Source organism: Melozone crissalis, unplaced genomic scaffold (genome assembly GCF_028551555.1).
Source record: "Melozone crissalis strain CALT ecotype California unplaced genomic scaffold, PUWL_Pcris_2 ptg000005l_1, whole genome shotgun sequence".
NCBI classification, from domain to species: Eukaryota; Metazoa; Chordata; class Aves; order Passeriformes; family Passerellidae; genus Melozone; species Melozone crissalis.
Window position 1 is genome coordinate 58,946,898 of NW_026535783.1, and position 17,336 is coordinate 58,964,233.

Genomic DNA, 17,336 nt, shown 5'->3' on the forward strand with positions numbered 1-17,336 from the left:
TGAACTTGTTAAACTTCAGAAGTTTAAACAGGATAGTAGATATAAAATTACCATCAAAGATCAATCATAACCTCTAAAGTTGCAGCTGATTTCAAACATTCCTTTTGATAGGAATGTACAGCAAGTTTTTAGAAGTAAGAACACTTCAAATCTCCTCTATTTATAGGGAAGTTTGTAACAGGTTCAATTGGAGATATGAAAACCATTTTAAATAGACATCACAAGATGCATCTGCAGTTTAAAGGTCAAATTTATTAGGAGATTAAGAGATGTATTATACATGGACTATAAATACAGCACAGCTGACTTTATTCACAGTCACACACCCAATGCCAACCTATTTTGTAGACACTCTTGTTCTTTTGTTCCAAGAAAAATTTGCACCATAAGACTTGGATTTAGGTTTTGGCATCTTCTTCTCTTCAACATCATAACTCCAGCCTAGAGGTTATGGGGTAATGGCAGGGTGAGACAAGAAAGAACGAGAATTATATCCTCAGCATACAATATTCAGCAGATCCAACTTAAAGGCTTTAACTTTAATATGTTTTTTTCAATGTAGGCACCCACTAATCTGTTCCTTTCTAGTTGGCAACAGGGAATAATAAAATGCCATAAATGTGGCAAATGACCATTCTGTGAGATGGCAAGACTTGACCATACTACAGACCTCCATGCAAAAAAACGTGACAGTCTTCAATGAAAAGGTCAACAGGGAAGATTGACTGTCCTGTAAGTTCATGGCACCACTATTCTACAGCACACAGGAACATTAAGGCTCTGTGCATGTTGGCACAGGAAAAGAAGAAGGTAAGAAAACATATGCCATAAAATAAAATACAAAAGCTCATTCTCAAAGGCTAGGAGACAATGGAGACCTTGGAAAGCTGATAAAAAAATAAGGGTGGGAGGGAAGACCAAAAAAACTAAAAAGCAAAGAAAAAACTTCAACATTAGAAAGGAGTTTAATATTTAACATTTTAAAGGACTTTAATACTTAACATTTTTTATAAGAACATAAAAAATTAGGAGTAAAAAGAAAAGGGAATTAAGTGATAGAAGACAAGTAAATTATGCGATAGTTAAGCAAGAGAAATGCTTAAAAATGTCAGAAAAGAGGAGGTGGAGACATTAGTGTTTATGTAAATCAAAATGCAAATTGATTGCAGTCTCCAGGTGCCTGGAAAGTTGCCAGGGCAGCACTCAGTATTCCGAAGTTTGGTCTCTTTAGCTGCAGTATTTCACTCAAAGTTGAGATACTTCTGTTGAAGCCAGAAGTGGTTAAATATGCAGTTTTAAGTGATACTCATAAGACACTAGTTTACTTGGTTTTAAAACTGAAACTCGCAAGCCCTAAAATTCTTAACATATATCTGAATTTTCATACTTAAGGTGCTCGCAGTAATCAGTCAAGATACAGCTACACATCAAAATATTCTGTAAGATACACAAGTTGTCAAGTCACTGCATCAATTTTGCGTATTCAGAAACGTCACATAAACATTTTCTTCATGTTTATCAGCCTCAATCAGTGTTAATTTCCAAGTTAACTATTCTCTGTAAGAAACACTGAACAGGGACTTTAAAAACATATTCTTTCCATCTGTGAAAACACTGGCTTTTGCCTCCTGCTCTGATTAAAAAATATAAGCTTGAGTAAACAGCCAGAACTAGATCCAGAGACAGACTTCAGTGTTGCAACATTCAACATTGTAACACCTAACATTGAGACACTTGGCTGCTGGAATGGAATCTACAGCCCCAAGGTATTGCTTCATCTTTTTATACACCAGATGGAGAGGGGCCGAGTGCCTCTAAAAGAGATTTGCAACTGCCAGCACAATGACTTGCACTGCCACAGATAGCCAAGATGCATAAAGTCAGTTACATGTAACTAATGACTGCAAGAGGCCACCATTCTTTGGAACAGACTCCTTCAGAACAGCATTTTGAGGTGTTCACAACAGAGAGCAGAGGTCACTTTTATAAAAATACCAGAATGCTGGCGGAAGTGACTCTTGCCCAGAGCGCTGCTATACAAGCCAAGTAGACAGAAAGCAGATTTCACCTTCTCTGGAAGAACAGCCTCACCACCTGACTAAAGGTTACTGTGGAGTAGAAAAACTCTCCATCCTTGTTACTTAAGCTGTATGTTTTTAAACAATTGCTTCAGTGATTCAGACAGGGCAAAAAAATTAGGTCAACAGTCAGAATTTTTCATTTCTTCCAATTAAAAATGTTACCTCCTTGCCTAGAACTCAGACCATCCTCAGCTGCAATTTTGGACAGCAATGTCTCCTGTTACTGTATCCAGTGCTGCTACTCCAACATTAGAAAACACATCAGATGGGGCAGGCAGAAAGAAATCTCCTTAAGTTGTTAGGTGAGAAAGAACTCTTAAGTTTACTAACTGTACCAAAATAACCTGAAATATCTAGAATTTTCAGAAATTACATTCCAGGTTCTTAAGGAATTTTGTCATGGAAAATCTGTGCGGTTCACACAGGAGCCACCGGGAGAGGTAGTTATTTGTGTTCCTAGACATAGCTACGTCTCAATACTATCTTGGTTATGAAGCTAACTTCGAATGTAAATGTCTGCCTAAATTTCTAATGTCTCTTAAAAAGCAGAACTAAATAATGTAAAATTTGTATTTCTAGCTACACATGATATTCAAGCTATCACTACAGAAAATACTATGCACATATCATACACATAAATGAAAAATGAAATTAAAAGTTAGGCAAGTCAGTGTCTACAGAAAAGTACAGTGCATCTCAATTATGGTAAAATTAGAAGAGCAAGCTTTGTGAATATTGAACTACTAATATTAATACCAAGTCATAGCCTTAGTTTAGTTGGTTTCATGCACAGTGGAGTAATTTCTAACTCAGGGAAGGCATAAACTTTCTACACTGAACAAATGCATTTTACTTAGTCTGCATTTTGAAAAGATAAAACATAACATCTACAAAGAGATGACATAAGCAGGTCATTACAATAATTTTTTTTTCTCCTATATGCTGAATTGTTCAAGAAATAATATGAACAATACAGAAACATAGTGCCAAATTCTCCCAAATTTCATTTGTTCATAAAACAGTAAAATACACTAATAAAATTGCACAGGTTATCCAATGCAAATGTGATCCTATCCACTTCTTAGATAATAAAACCTATTTTTCAATAAAATTAGTATTACTAAGCCAAAAATTTTCCATTTAAAGAGGAACAGACAAATTATATTCTACCTTTTACTATTAAAAAGTGCAAGTAAATTGAACTTTAAATGGTTTAGTTTCTTAGATGCACAGGCTAAAGGACTTACCATGTTTGTGACGCATAATATCAACCTCTAACAACTTTGCATAATTTGGTCTGGCCAAGGAACTTTACTATTTACCCCAGCCTAAATATAGTTGAAAGCTGCACACCACAGGGAAGACTTCTGAAGAACCTTACACTTCATGTGCATTATTCCTGGCTTTATCTCAATGTAATTAATCACCTTCACATCCACAGGGACTAAGCATCAAGCTAACCTTTTTAAGGAAAATGAAGTTGATTTAAAAGAAGAAAAAAAGAAAAAGAAAAGAGAGCAGCAAAAAATTCATGCTAGCAGAAAAAAGGACTGCTGAATATTCAAAAGGCTGAGATTATGGGTATGGTTTGTGGTACCTTCATTCTGTCAGGAAATACAAGCCTAACTAAGTTTACAGATAAATTCCCTGTGATATAACATTGCCTTAACAACTATTAAGTAATTATACTGGCTTTTCTACTGTCTTTTTCACAAATAAGAATAATCACCAAGCGTATGTGTTTAGACTCTAATTCTGGGCAGAGTTAGGTGTAACATCCTAAATCTACAGGTTCCTCATGGGGAGCAGCGAGGGGATGTGCTCATCTCCCCTCTGGTGACCAGAGACAGGACACAAGGATAGAATGAAACTGCTTCTGGGCAAGCCCAGACTCAACAATAGGAAAACCTTATTCACAGAGAGAGTGTGGTCATGGGAACAGGCTTCCCAGGGAAGTGACCAGAACACTAAGTTTCTCAGAGCTCAACATTGGGGTGATGCTTTTAGTCACATGGTTTCCTTTTAGGTAGTCATGTGAGGAGCAGTGAGTTGGATTTGATGATCCTCTTGGGTTTCTTCTATAATAAATCTATGCTACAATATAGCCAAAAATGAAGTCCAAGATTACTTGGTAATAATTTAATTCTGTTTTTTTTATTATCAAACATTCACAGGACCTCTGACAGTTTTCCTTAGTAAGAACTGAGATGCCCATGTTAAACCTTCAGGCAAAGATCACACCACCATGCAGCTGGAACACCAACCCTGGGATACACCTGAAGTATTAACTTTCCTCCGAGACCTGAGTAAGGTCTGATTCAGCTCTCATTTAAAACAGAGACAGGTGCAAAAGAATTTTAACATTAATATTACATTTCAATAATAATAATAATGGCTGAAACACCTTTCTAGACAGTGGAAAGTCTAAAGTCAATGCCTTCAGCACCCCTGGAAATATCCTCCCTTCTCATTTTCCTCCTCCCCATGTAGAACACTAGTTTACCAACTCTGCAGAAAAGAGGGAAGGTACTTTATCCTGTACTTATTCTATTGTTAATACTTTGAGATCAAGATTGCCTATGGAAGGATGAACCTCTCATGGCCCATACATACAATACATACCATTTTTTTCAGCAAAAGCAATGGCATCTTCTTTAGTAGAGAAAGTAAGAACCATGTTGGATAAAGGGTCAGCTCTGTAAGTAAACAGATGACAATTTTTAGGTGTACTGGAAATAGAAAAAGATTGCATCTGTATCTCAAATGTTAAATCAAATACTGTATTACACAGCTCACAGTAGTATGTCAACTCATAAAACTATTCAGCAGACTTCTAAAAATTATCTTCAGGGTCAACACTTACTTTTGGCAAAGTATTGTTTTACTTTTTCAGTGCATTAGACTTCCCTCACAGCTACTTGCAAAAATTAATTGGGTTGTTAGACACACACGTCTAACCACTTGCTGAGGTTATAGGAAGTGCTCTGCGAGACTCTTTAGTTTAAATCTGCAAAATTCCTTTCTTTTTGTAAGATCAGGAGGTCTAAAGTAATTCTGAACATTTCAAGGAGACCAAGTGTCTGTAGAATAGTTAGGCGAAGAATAATCTTGGACAGAAAAGAACAGAATACTGAAGTGAGCAGAGAAGGAACTAACCAGAAACAGAAAAGTACATTAGAAAAATATTGAGAGTACTGCTTTAGCAGAGGTCACATGACCCCCACAAATCATTTCTACACAGCAAGCAGATCACAGGCCACAACTGAAAATGAAGCTCCAAAATGCAAACAGCTAGCTAAGTAATTACATAGTAGTTTGTTTTAGATGACCAGCTATTCCTCAACTGCATGAATGAAGTACCATAAAGGTTTTTGAAACAAATTAAATTCTCAGTGAAAACACAAAATTGCCTTATTTGTTGCTATAAAAGCTCAATTTACGAACAATGACAAAGAATGGGGGAAAAAAAGAAGAGTTCTAACTCTTAAAGAAATTAGATACTGGTTGTAGCAAAACAAAGACAGATAAAACCTCCCTGTGACAACACTGCCTATGAGCCTGGGAGACAACTGGAAAGACGACCAAATTGCAACAAACTATTGAAGGAGCTGCCTCTCAACTGTTCTCTCTTTGAAGCTAGAAGGATAAATGAAGAGAAAAGACTGAAGATACACTGAACTCTCTACAATAAAGGGCAAAGTCTGTGACTGGAGAAGGGGGAGGGGAAAAGGGGGAATCTCGCTTCCAGCAAAGACAACAGTGTAATTTTATCTCATGTACACATGGAAAAATGGAGTTCACTACATATCCAATATATTCCCCAATAAAAAAATCAGAAACAAATAAACAAAAACCACACAACAAACGAACAAACAAACAAACCTAGGATAAAGACAGAAATTACACTTTTGCAAGCCACTGCAGATAGGTTCTCTTAAAGATATTTAAAGATTTCTCTTATAACAGCATCTAAGTGAATTAAGAACTAAGAATTAGCTGATGACATGACCAGTGGAGAACTAAGTGGCCCCAGTATACTGCAATATTGTGACAACTTCTGCTTATTGTTATTTTCTTCCATAATTGGGGCTGGAAAAATCTTTTCAACACTGCTAAAAAGGAACAAAGAAGCTTTAGGTCAGAAGTGTGGTGAGGGACCAGTGACTGTTCAGAACAGCAAATATGGCAAAAGCCTTCCAGGACAGAGGCAGTTGGGAAATGAGAATTGTGCAGACATTATTAGTTCTGTTTAATGTGCAATCATCTTTCATTCAATCTAAATAGGTTTCTGATTTATTTCCACAAATGAGCTATCTGTGTGAGAAAACTGGATTTCAGGATGTCCAGCAGGACGTCCTGATAGTGTCAGCAGTTACCAGTGTTGCAGAATTTCCCATGCCTATCCCCATTTGTTCTATCAATCACTGAAAACTAGGATTCCATGTTTTGTTCTCCTATGAGATCTCATACAACAAAAACTTCACACTTCCCACATTTTTTCGTTTACAGTTTTAAATTAAAAGGTGTACCCAAGAAATATATTTAGCCATTCTCATAATGAAACCTCCCAATTACAAAAAAAAACATGCCATGGGTCCATTTTACTTAGATCTGTAACTGGATAATTTTCACTTTAAAAAAGCTGAAATAGCCAAGAAACAAGTGCAAAAAACTTCCAGCCCCAAATAAGACTGCAAAATGACAGAAATATAGGAAAGACGTACAGGTCTTTCCAATATATTCAAGTATATGGAGTTCAGACAAAAAAGGGCTTTAACATGTAGACCCTAGCGAGCTCTTACCCACTAATCCCATTACATTATTCAAAAGTAAACGCAAAACTGTCTGTGAGATGTTTTTTGCAGAAATTAAATCTCAATGGAAGAAACTCTTCTTGGGTATTTTTGGGTGTCAAATGGTAACACCAGAGTTACTAGAGTTAGTACACTAACAGTTTTCACAAGTATGCCTTAAAAATGAATGGATACAAACTAATTTACAAAACCTTTAACCTACTAGCAAAGGTTGATTCTCAATGGAGCACTTTTTTTTTATCTTACCTGGAGCCTGCTTACCCATAAGAAATTCCTTTCCCTACCCCAAAATAAAAACATATGTAGAGCCTTCTCAAATTTTTATGAGAAATCAATGCAACAGGAAGACTTAATTTCAGAGTTACTTTGAACTAAATTTCTGGATACATTTATGTTATATATATATAAAAAAAATAATTCTGTGACTGGATTTGGAATGTTAATACATCTTAAAAAACGCATCCTGAAATTATTTCATGTTTAAGGTTTTACAGTTTTTTTCATAACATTTTGTGATATTCGATGATAAGTGCTAATATGGTAGCAACCAGATATTCTCAGTACACACAGTACTCTTTCTGAAGTTTGAAAAAAAATCTGTAGTGGTTGATTTCAGTTTATGTCTAACCATTAACTATTCTGAATATTGCCTCTGAGATTACAATATGGTCAGAGGAATTGCTGACATAGTTCTCCGAGTCAACAGGAATTCTAACCACACAGTGAAATGTAGGTACTGTATTCATATGAAGAAAAAAATTAAGAATTAGATGCATACAAGTTGCAATTACATTTCCAAAATACAGCATATTTAGCTAAGACTAGTACCTTTCTGGATTTTTCGTGTATTTAAAGATTTTAATGCTAATACTGACAATCCTGTAACAAACAGAATAATATTTTAAATAGCTGGGCTTCTTGTGGTTTTTTAATTAGTTATGACTCCTCATTTTAGATCCTCAGGATAAAAAAAATCTGGAAATATTGTTATTTTTGTTTAAAAGATGCAACTGAGAGCTAAGAATGATTAACTACTTTATGGACCTTCAGGTCCTGATGCTGCCACACAATAACATCATCCCAATGTAATTACTGAAATGTGTGGTTGTTAACATCTTTTTTGAACTCTTCCAGATGATGAAATGAGCTTTAAAAATCTGTTTTTAAACTTAACGGGTCATACAACAAACAAACCCAACCACTTTCTATAAGTACTGTTATAATACAATCAGATTTAGGTAGAAATATTTGATATTTCAAATTTAATAAGTAGTGAGAGCCAAATATAGAAGAAAAGTACTTTCAAATTCAGTAAGTACTCACGTAGATGCCCAGCCCATTAAAGGGTTCTCCCAGCGCTCCCTGTTATCAAATTCCATCTTCCACTTCTTTGTATTGTTAGCTCCTGATTGCATTGCATTACGTGCTGGAACAAAAATGTGAACTTTTCTGGTTTTGATGTGCTCATCCGGAACACCAGTTAAAGTAGAGATATCCTAGAAAAAACATAATGTGACTTTTTAGAAAAGAGTTCATCCGAAACATGTAAGATAATACTGCTTATGCTTTTTACATAGGTTCATGCTTTATATTTAAAGTTACAAAGCTGAAAAAAACTTAGAAAACTAAATTGTAGTTTCAACAGAACACAACTGAAGGTGATACATGCTAGGGCTGCTATTATTCTGCTTCCCTTGACTGGTTAGATTTTGCTCGGACCAGTTACCTGAACTTGCTCATCTCCCATGTACAAAACGGCTACAGCCACAGGAGGGACAGGACATTTCCCCCATCCTTCTCTGTCCACAGCTGCAAAGTCAGGACGGCTTCAACTTGCACCAGCTAAACCAAATGAGGAAAAGTGCAAATGCTTTCTTCCTTCAGGAAAATATTAAGAGTGTTGACTGAAACATTGACAAATTCCAAAACATGAACAGGACTATTCACCAAAATATTTGCCAGCCAAGTATGCACTGCAGTATAAGCACTTTTCCTTGGGCTTAACTCTGTATATTGTTCAGAGACAGCAACACCTATGGTGACTCAAGAAGCTATCCTTTCCATGAAGGAAGAGGCAGAAGGTAGTATCTTTTGCACAATATGCTACTAATTGTTTGAGACTGCAGAGAAGGTGCTAAAAGTCAGCTCTTATCTCTCTAGCCATAAGTAATTAAATAAAGTTGACCCCTCATCATGTTTCAAGTTATGACTCAGCATTTGACAGTCAGCTCTTCTGTTGACGTTCAAGATCAACAGAGGGACATTTGATGCTGGTAACTTTCTTCAGTGTATTTGTGAGGAACAAAATGATTAAGGAGATTCCAAACTTCAAAGAAAAAAAAAAAGATTTGTAACATTGTATATAATCAACAGTAGGATGCCCTCCTCTACTAGAGGGATAAGCCTTCAAAATAAATGTAACAAAGATAAATCCTTCAAACCAGCCTAAAAATATTAACTGACTTTAACAAAGCATAAGATAGGGAAAAACCTCACAAGCATTGCTGTGAAAAATTACCCTCAGCAACATCTGATATAATTAAAGTGAACATTTTTGCTAAAAACTAAACAGTAATTATGCAAAATTAACTTGTCAGTTCACCCTAGTAAAGACTGAAATCAAACATCAAATCCATCTCCAAGGAGGTTAAACTACTCCTGTTCCTTACATACTTAAAAGGCCAGTGGGAGCTCCTTAGTCTCCCTTTTCCCCTCCCCTCCCTCCAGGAACAAGTAGTAAACTGGTCAAATTCCAGAAGGCTGCAGCAAAACTTTCGGCATATTGAACTTATCTTGACAGTATTGCCATGACTTGTACGAAATGAGAACCTTAAATAGAACAGTGTCGTTTTACATAAATGTACCTATTAACATTATGGGATTTTCCTTTGTGGCAAACGTGAAACTTCCTGATGCAGCCACCAGATCATCCTTTGAAAAGCAGCAGTTCTCATTTCCAATTTTATTTTACACAATTTGGGAAATCAGTCCCTTAAAACTATAAAAGGGAAGAAGTGTAAAGCATTTGACTTGCATTTACAATTAGGACAGCAGGGGCAACAAACAAGCATCCACTTGTCCAACTTCTGACATTTCTACCCAAATGACCACAAAAAACTGTCAAAGTATCTTAACGATTCCATTATAAATGCCTTCATTAGGACCAAGTCATTTTAATATGACTTAGCAGTGATATGAAACAGAAGCAGTACCAGCTACTGGAATGTTGCAGCACCTATGCAAAAATACCTTCTGACAGACTGGCACTTCTCACTGCTGAAGCTTAAACTGCAATTTAGGAAGGAATTTGGTTAAACTTTTTCTGATTTGAATTGGCAAAGTGCTTTGTTTAACAAAAAAGAGTTTTCACCTGCAGTAAAGTTTGGTGAGGATTCAATGTTTCAGCTTGCTTATTTATACAAATAGGTAGAAATATTAGCCTTTATTTCTGTATATAACAAACATGAGAAAATGTAGTAATATTCGCAAAAAATTTCTTTTACTGCTCTTTAACTATGTGCAAAAATGCTGGGGGTTGTTATCATCAAACACTTTCAGACATGTAAAATCCAAAACAGCCCAAAATGATTATATTTTTTTACTATTATTACTCTCAGCAACTCTTAAGTCCATTATGAATTTTATGCTTCAGTTTTAGAAGTTTTTGAATTCTTCCAGAATAATCTGGAACTACTAAAAAAAAGATACTACATTATATAGCATCATGGACATAAACTATTTTCTCTTTTGAAACCTTAACACAAGGAAATCATAAAAATGTTATACAGTGCATACAGAACACAATCTAAAAAGAGGACTGAAATCAGCAAATGCTGTATTTGTGAGATTATCATAGTAAAGAAATGCCTAGACTTGTTTATCTGGATGAAAGTAAAATGAAAACCCAGACATAGCCTTCAAGCCATGTTTTTCGGGGACTCAGTTGGCTCTAAATCAAGGTTATTTCACTAATAATATAGGATTAATCCCATAAAAATCTTTTCAAACTTAAAATTAAAACCTGCCTGCTTTCCCAAATTGAAATATCTACTTGGTGTTGCTAACTCTCCATACTTACACTCATTATCGCTAGAGTTTCCGTGCCTTCTAGCAATCATTTATTGATATCTTCCCCATTTTAAAAGCTGGCAATTGAACAGACAGTTGTTAGGACAATGAGTTTCTGGTTGCTGAAGCTCAAGTTGTCCTGACATAAAATCACTGATTTTTGCTTGCTGTAGACATGTAAGGTACTGTAGCATAGCTGAGCTGTTGCCAAAGATATGGAATAAAAAGGCTTGGCATCTATCACATACTTGACACCTAAAGAGCACAGAAGCTCTAAGATTCCTATTCCCTGTAGGCGCACTCTTAGTCTAGACAAACTGATTTCTCACAGTTTTAAAATGCATTACAACACTCTATTGTGATCATTTCATCCACACAGCTCCAGCTAGTGACAGAAGAACCTGTCCTTTAAGCGACATTTCAATGGGCTAAAGCTCCTGCTCCAAGATGCCATTAAAACAATATAATACTTGAAAAGAACTATGCTGCATTGGGTTGAACTCTTAGCTGGGTCTTCAGTGCTTTGTTCTGAGTTTAAGTTCTCATTGAAACTACCTGTGAACCAACTTTCCAAAACAAAGATATTTTTGACAGCTGGTTTCACATTAGTATTTTTTTTTCCAAGTGTTCCTTAATTTTGCTGTATTAGCAATTTAAGATACTAGTGAGGTGTTCAGCATTCAAAATCTTAAAGATATTAGATGACAGTAAAAAAGACTTGAGAATTGAACTGTATAGGTTTACTAAAAATTAATAACCCTATTTCAGATTTTTAAAACTGGCTGCCATCTAAAAAGTGCATTCTGACATTGTTTTTCTTAATACATATGCCATTTGAATAGTAAATTCTGATTTTTTTTTTTTTTTTGTAACTCAAGAAAAATTTAATACTAATTTTGAGGCATTTTGTCTCTTTTTGGAATAAGCTCAAAGGGACAATCCCCTTTTTTTTTAAAACCGTGGAAATCATATAAAATTTCTTAAAAACACAGGGGTTTTTCTTTATTACAACTTAGATTATTTAAGAATGTTTGTCATGGTGGAAAGCCTGCTAAAGCTGTTCTGGAAAGGGTAGTAACAGACAAAATGTGCTATGCAGCAATAAGAAAACTGATTCATAGAGGCAGTGTCAATGAAAGCACTATTCAGCACGAAGATGACTTTTAAAGGGAATGAGAATTTCCTTCTTTTAAATACTCCACTAATAGCAGAAATTCCAAAGGGGACAAGAAATAGAACTCTCTAATTAAAGGAGAGAGACAAAATGATTGAAAGTAGCTCTGAAAACAAAGGCTTTCGAATAGATGGGTCAGGTGTCCATAAAGGTGTTATGTTTCTTCTTTGGCATTTCCTTCACCATGAAGACAGAAACTGTACATAACTACTATTAACTACCTACAGTTTAGCACTCCCCCTTTTTTTCTTTTTTTTTAATAAAGGAAACAGGGAACAAGCAATGGGAAGTTGATGTCAAAACACAGAAAAACCTCCCAGCAAGCTTCCAGCAACCACCCAGGATTTAGAGTCTTGCTAGCCGCTCTCTTTTCAATACCAGAATTTCACACATTTCAATGACCATTATGACTTCAAAGAATCAAATTTTCATCATTGTCCGTCATCTGCCGGTTGATTTGTATAAAGCAGTTCTTCTGCATGCATTCCAGACAAAGGGCTCCTTACTTTCGTGGCTATATATCAAGTTTAAAAGTTCTATTTGTGACAGTTGTGTCTGTGGTAAATTAGGGTAACACTGAAGGAGTGCAGCTGCTCCACAGGAACCTCCTTTTTGGCATCATTTCACTTAAATAAAAACTGAATAATTAGTTTCTGCCTTTATTAAACCACAAAAATGCCACTGGCCTTAGCAATTACTTCCGGTTGCCCCACCTACTTAACCTCAATAGTTTTACACTTGTTAGAATGGAAAGTAGAAGTTTTCTGTACTTTATAAGAGTTTACAACAGCTTGCTCTCTTCCCCACCTCCAACATGTTTTACCAGACTAACTACGTAAAGTTTTGCTATAAATCCATGTTGCAATTCACTTTATTTAGAAGTTGTTATATCAAAGCACAGAACATCTTGCATAATACCCACAGAGTAGCTGCTGTGAAAAAAGTTTTTTATTTAATGCACTCAGCTGCTTAACTGTACGTCAGGATCAGAACATTTTTGTTTCTATATTTCAAGACAATATTTTTGAAGGCAATGCAAGAGAATAGAATCTGCTATCTAAACTGCAAATGGAAAAATGGAGCAGAATGAACTAAATATGGTCAGACAACATTTATCTAACAGCTACAAACAAAACAAGGGGAAAAAGCATATTTGCCCTTAGGAAACTTTGTATCACACAGGATACAGTTTTCTTCCAGACTTCACAATCATTTTGCATTATCACAGTAAATGATGAACAACGTGGTATTATTCATAACATATTCTTCCATGTGGCCATCTTGCAGAATGATTAATAAAGAGGCTGAAAAAAGCACCTAAAGAACTGTGTTTTTAAAAAGAAAACAAAACACTGTAAGCAGGAAACAGAATTTGATAATAACAAAGATTTCATGAAGGTTTCCATTTAAAGAAAATCTCTTTTCACAAGCAGTTTTGTAAAAAACTAACGAGAAACTCAAAATGCAGAAAAGTAGGTCTAACAGAAGCAGAAACCATCACATTACTGGAATCAAGCTAAGTCCACTATAATACATTTTCGATTGCTGACTGCCATTATGCAAAGGAAGTGTCAGCATCCAAAACAAGCACTGGTAGGTTCAGCATTTCTATTCATTAGTTTGTGTTTCACAGCTGAGGCAATACTATAGCAACCATGATGTCTGAGCATTCACTGCAGTTGCAAAAACTCCTTGACAACTTCCCTGTTGCCCTGCTCCAATGGCTCACTACACTTCCCCAATATTTTACATGCTTAACATTATTCTATACTTGCTGATATGAGACACTTCAAATAAAATGATATAACACATTTCAAACACCATTAAACCAGCATCTCTTTGAATCTGTGATTTGAGAAAAACACCAGGAAAGAGCAAATGAGAAAAAGGACTAGAACATGACTTCACAATAATAACTAGAAAACATCCTTCTCACCTGCACTTCTTTCACATCTTTAAAACACTTCACTTGAAGCTTGCAATGCATCCCCAAATTTTCTAGCCATAATCCCTCCAAAAGTCACAGAAAATTTTTATTTATAAAAGTGATTACTGGTAAGTTATAGGAAAAGCTGCTGAGTTGTGCTTTTGTTAGTTTAAACTAAAACACTGAAAAGAAAAACAAAAATCCATGATTTGCACTTCTCAGTACCTTCACAAGACTCAAAACAGAGAGGCATTTTTCTTGACACCCTTGCAAAAAATACCAACCATTTAGTCTGAATTCTGATAGACAAGTAAACAACATTTTACAAACTTAAAAATGAAACAGTTGAAACACATAAGTCCCACTTTCAGCACCGACAGGCTATTTCTTGTTCCATATCATTTTTTTCTGCCAAGAAACAATTGCAAGAAACAAAAATGTATTTTTTATTAATACTGTATTTTTTTCCTGGACCAGTATGTCTTAGCTGCGTAGATATTGTCTGAGTAAATAAAAAGATGTTAAAAAGAAAGGAAATCAAATAGCTGGGTTTACACTTTGATTTCTCTCTATATCTCTATTAAGAAAATCACTATTAAATAGAGGAAAGCAGGGGCACTCAGGGGCAAAGAGCACATTTCATAAAAATAGATGTTGCTACTAGTACTTATAAGAGAATTCAGTGTAGATGTGATGTTCTTCAAAGTGACAGAATGACAAACAGCATGATTATCTTCAACAAGATGGAAAAAAGTCTGAATTACAGAAGATCTTGCAAATTACTTTTTATTCTAACCCAACTATATTTAGAGAAAGTATATTTTCTAGAACTCATCTAAACCATATGTTAGCAAATTTTTTGCTTGCACACACAGACAAGTGTGTGCAAGCAAAGGCTAGGTCTTTTTCTGAGGCCTTTTAAAAACAGTTTTCTACAGCACACGGATTTCAAGCACTCTACTATAAATTCACAAGAAAGTGCAAGAAAATCAATTAGTGAAGAATAAGACTACAGCCACATTTTTAGATGACAGACTTTCAAATCAAAGAAGAGGCAGTCTTAATTTACCTGCATTTAGAAAATGAAAGAGGGTAATCAAACAATTGAAACAATCTGATTATGTTAGAATAATTTACGTCATGGTAACACTTCCCTGCTGTACTACCATAAGCAACTGCTCTTACAGACACTATTACTCAGTGCAAAACAAGAGAATAGGCAGGAAAAGCTTTGAAAGAAAGCAGACAGAAGTACTAGCAGATAGACACTACCTAGGATAAAGAACTTTGTACCTATTCCCCCAGTTAGTTCAATTTTTTATATACTATTAAATAAATAACATGTAGTTTACTTGTAGCTCAGTGATGGCATGTTTTTCAAACATAATTTATTCAGTTTGAAGTATTTATAATACAATCCTAGTATAAGTCACAGTAAAGCAGATTGTCTTGCAAAGCTAAACACAGTATTTCAATAATATCTTGGTGAATTATTCATTACCGATGATTTACAGTCTATAAAATGCAATTTTGATCATGGACACCAAGAGCCTTAACCAGCAGTTCAAGATGAGGTCTTCATATCTGAGGTGAAAGCCAAAATTCAGGCTACTCTTGTGCACTGGAAATAATTTCTGTATTTTTTGTGTGTTTCTGATACCATTTTAATAAAATACTTACTTTTAACTTTCACTAAAAGTTAAGTGTATTTACAAAATAAACCATAAGCATATGACTCAAATGAATTTTTTAAGGTTACGGTTTTTCAGGAATAAGAAAATGAAGAATTATTATCTACTTAATGCCCATCTGAAAACTTACAATGCTTCCTTAGAAGTACCAATTAAAAAAATTTCCAAATAAGGCCTCAGTAGAGTTCCCAAATTCAGGTACCACTTGTTTCATAATCTTCAGCTTTCAGAAAGGGCTTCAGTTGATGTTAAATATGTGGCTCTTTCTCAAAGCTCCCTTATGCACTGAAGCTGCAAAAGACCCAAGGGAGAAAAAGACTCAGAGCCTGCACGGAATTAGGAAATTACTTACACACAGGCAGTGGAATTGCTGCTGCAAGGCAGGAACACCTTGATCAATTCCTAATTTAACCTGGACAGCAAATATTCTAAGGTCTGAGCTACTGAGTACCCATTTGGATGTACAGCAACATCTGGAACTGATAACTCTGGTAAGATTTTTTATGATGAAATCATAAGAAAGATTGTCACTACAGTGTATGAAACACTAATTGTGAATTCAGTTTTAACTAACTAACTATGTCCTAAGGCTGGAAGCTAGAGCAAAGAACACTAAAATTTAAATCTCATTATTGTGCATTTTCTAGTGTTCTTTTCCTTTCACCTCACAACTACCAATTAATTAATTTCCTATTGAATGGTAGCTATGGAGCAGCATTTAACTTTAAGGTTTAAAAGTTAGCAAACAATTCAGGATTCTGTTTATTAAGATAAAGATACTCATCAAAGGTGAGGGTAAAAAAAAAGGCAAAAAGTAGTTTTTAAAGTTTATCTTGACAGTTCTGATACACTACTTTATGGTCTTCTACTAAGAAGAGTATCAGGAAATTCAACCAATGCCTGCCTTAATTGTTCTCTATTCTTCACATCTCTTTTATAGAGAAAATGATTTCTGTAACAGATCTTTTGCCCATATAGTTACAAGTGCTGTGAGACATAAGAGACAAAAACAGAAGCAAATCCCCAATCAAGAAATGCAAATTTAGAGCAAAATCCCTGTTAGTGCATGCTTCTTAGAAGAAGAAAAGTTGCACTTCAGAAACTACAAGGAAATCAGACCTGTTAAAAGCTGCCCCTTACCCTAATGCAGGATGTAATGCTTCTGTGTAATATGCATGCACTTTAGAAGTTGAAAGGAAGTGCTAAATAGTGTACATAATTTCCATACACAGCAGGTAGTGAAGCAAGAAAAGAACTGACACAGTTACCCTCATTAAAGAGATGCACAATAGAGAACTGTTATGCAGCGTTAGCATATTGAAGGTCTATGCATCAGGGATGTTGCGGCTATTAACAGCTTAAATGTTCTCTGCATTTTGTTAATTAGTGCATATAGCTTTCAAACCTTAACTGTGTTTTAGAAGGTTCTTTTCTAACAGTAGCACAGCCATTACTTCCTGGTGGGGATCGAAAGAGTTGATAGAGCTTCAACTGTTTCAATGTTATCAATAAAATACACCTAAACTCCATTGCACAAAATGTTTGTTTTTTCACATTTATCTATATAGCTAGTTAAAATGG

The 17,336-nt window shown here is 35.2% G+C and overlaps 1 protein-coding gene across 1 annotated transcript in view; it reads right to left on the minus strand.

Annotated features, from left to right (window-relative positions):
- Nucleotides 1–232: 232 nt before the first annotated feature.
- NDUFS4 (NADH:ubiquinone oxidoreductase subunit S4) overlaps nucleotides 233–17,336 on the minus strand; it is a 47,812-nt gene continuing 30,708 nt past the window's right edge. Inside the window, exons 3-5 of the mRNA XM_054287544.1 lie at nucleotides 8,219–8,391; nucleotides 4,704–4,777; nucleotides 233–441 (exon numbers count right to left, since the gene is read on the minus strand). Coding sequence (XP_054143519.1) covers nucleotides 338–441; nucleotides 4,704–4,777; nucleotides 8,219–8,391 — 351 coding nt within the window. The 3' untranslated portion in view covers nucleotides 233–337. The remainder of the gene's footprint in view (nucleotides 442–4,703; nucleotides 4,778–8,218; nucleotides 8,392–17,336) is intronic.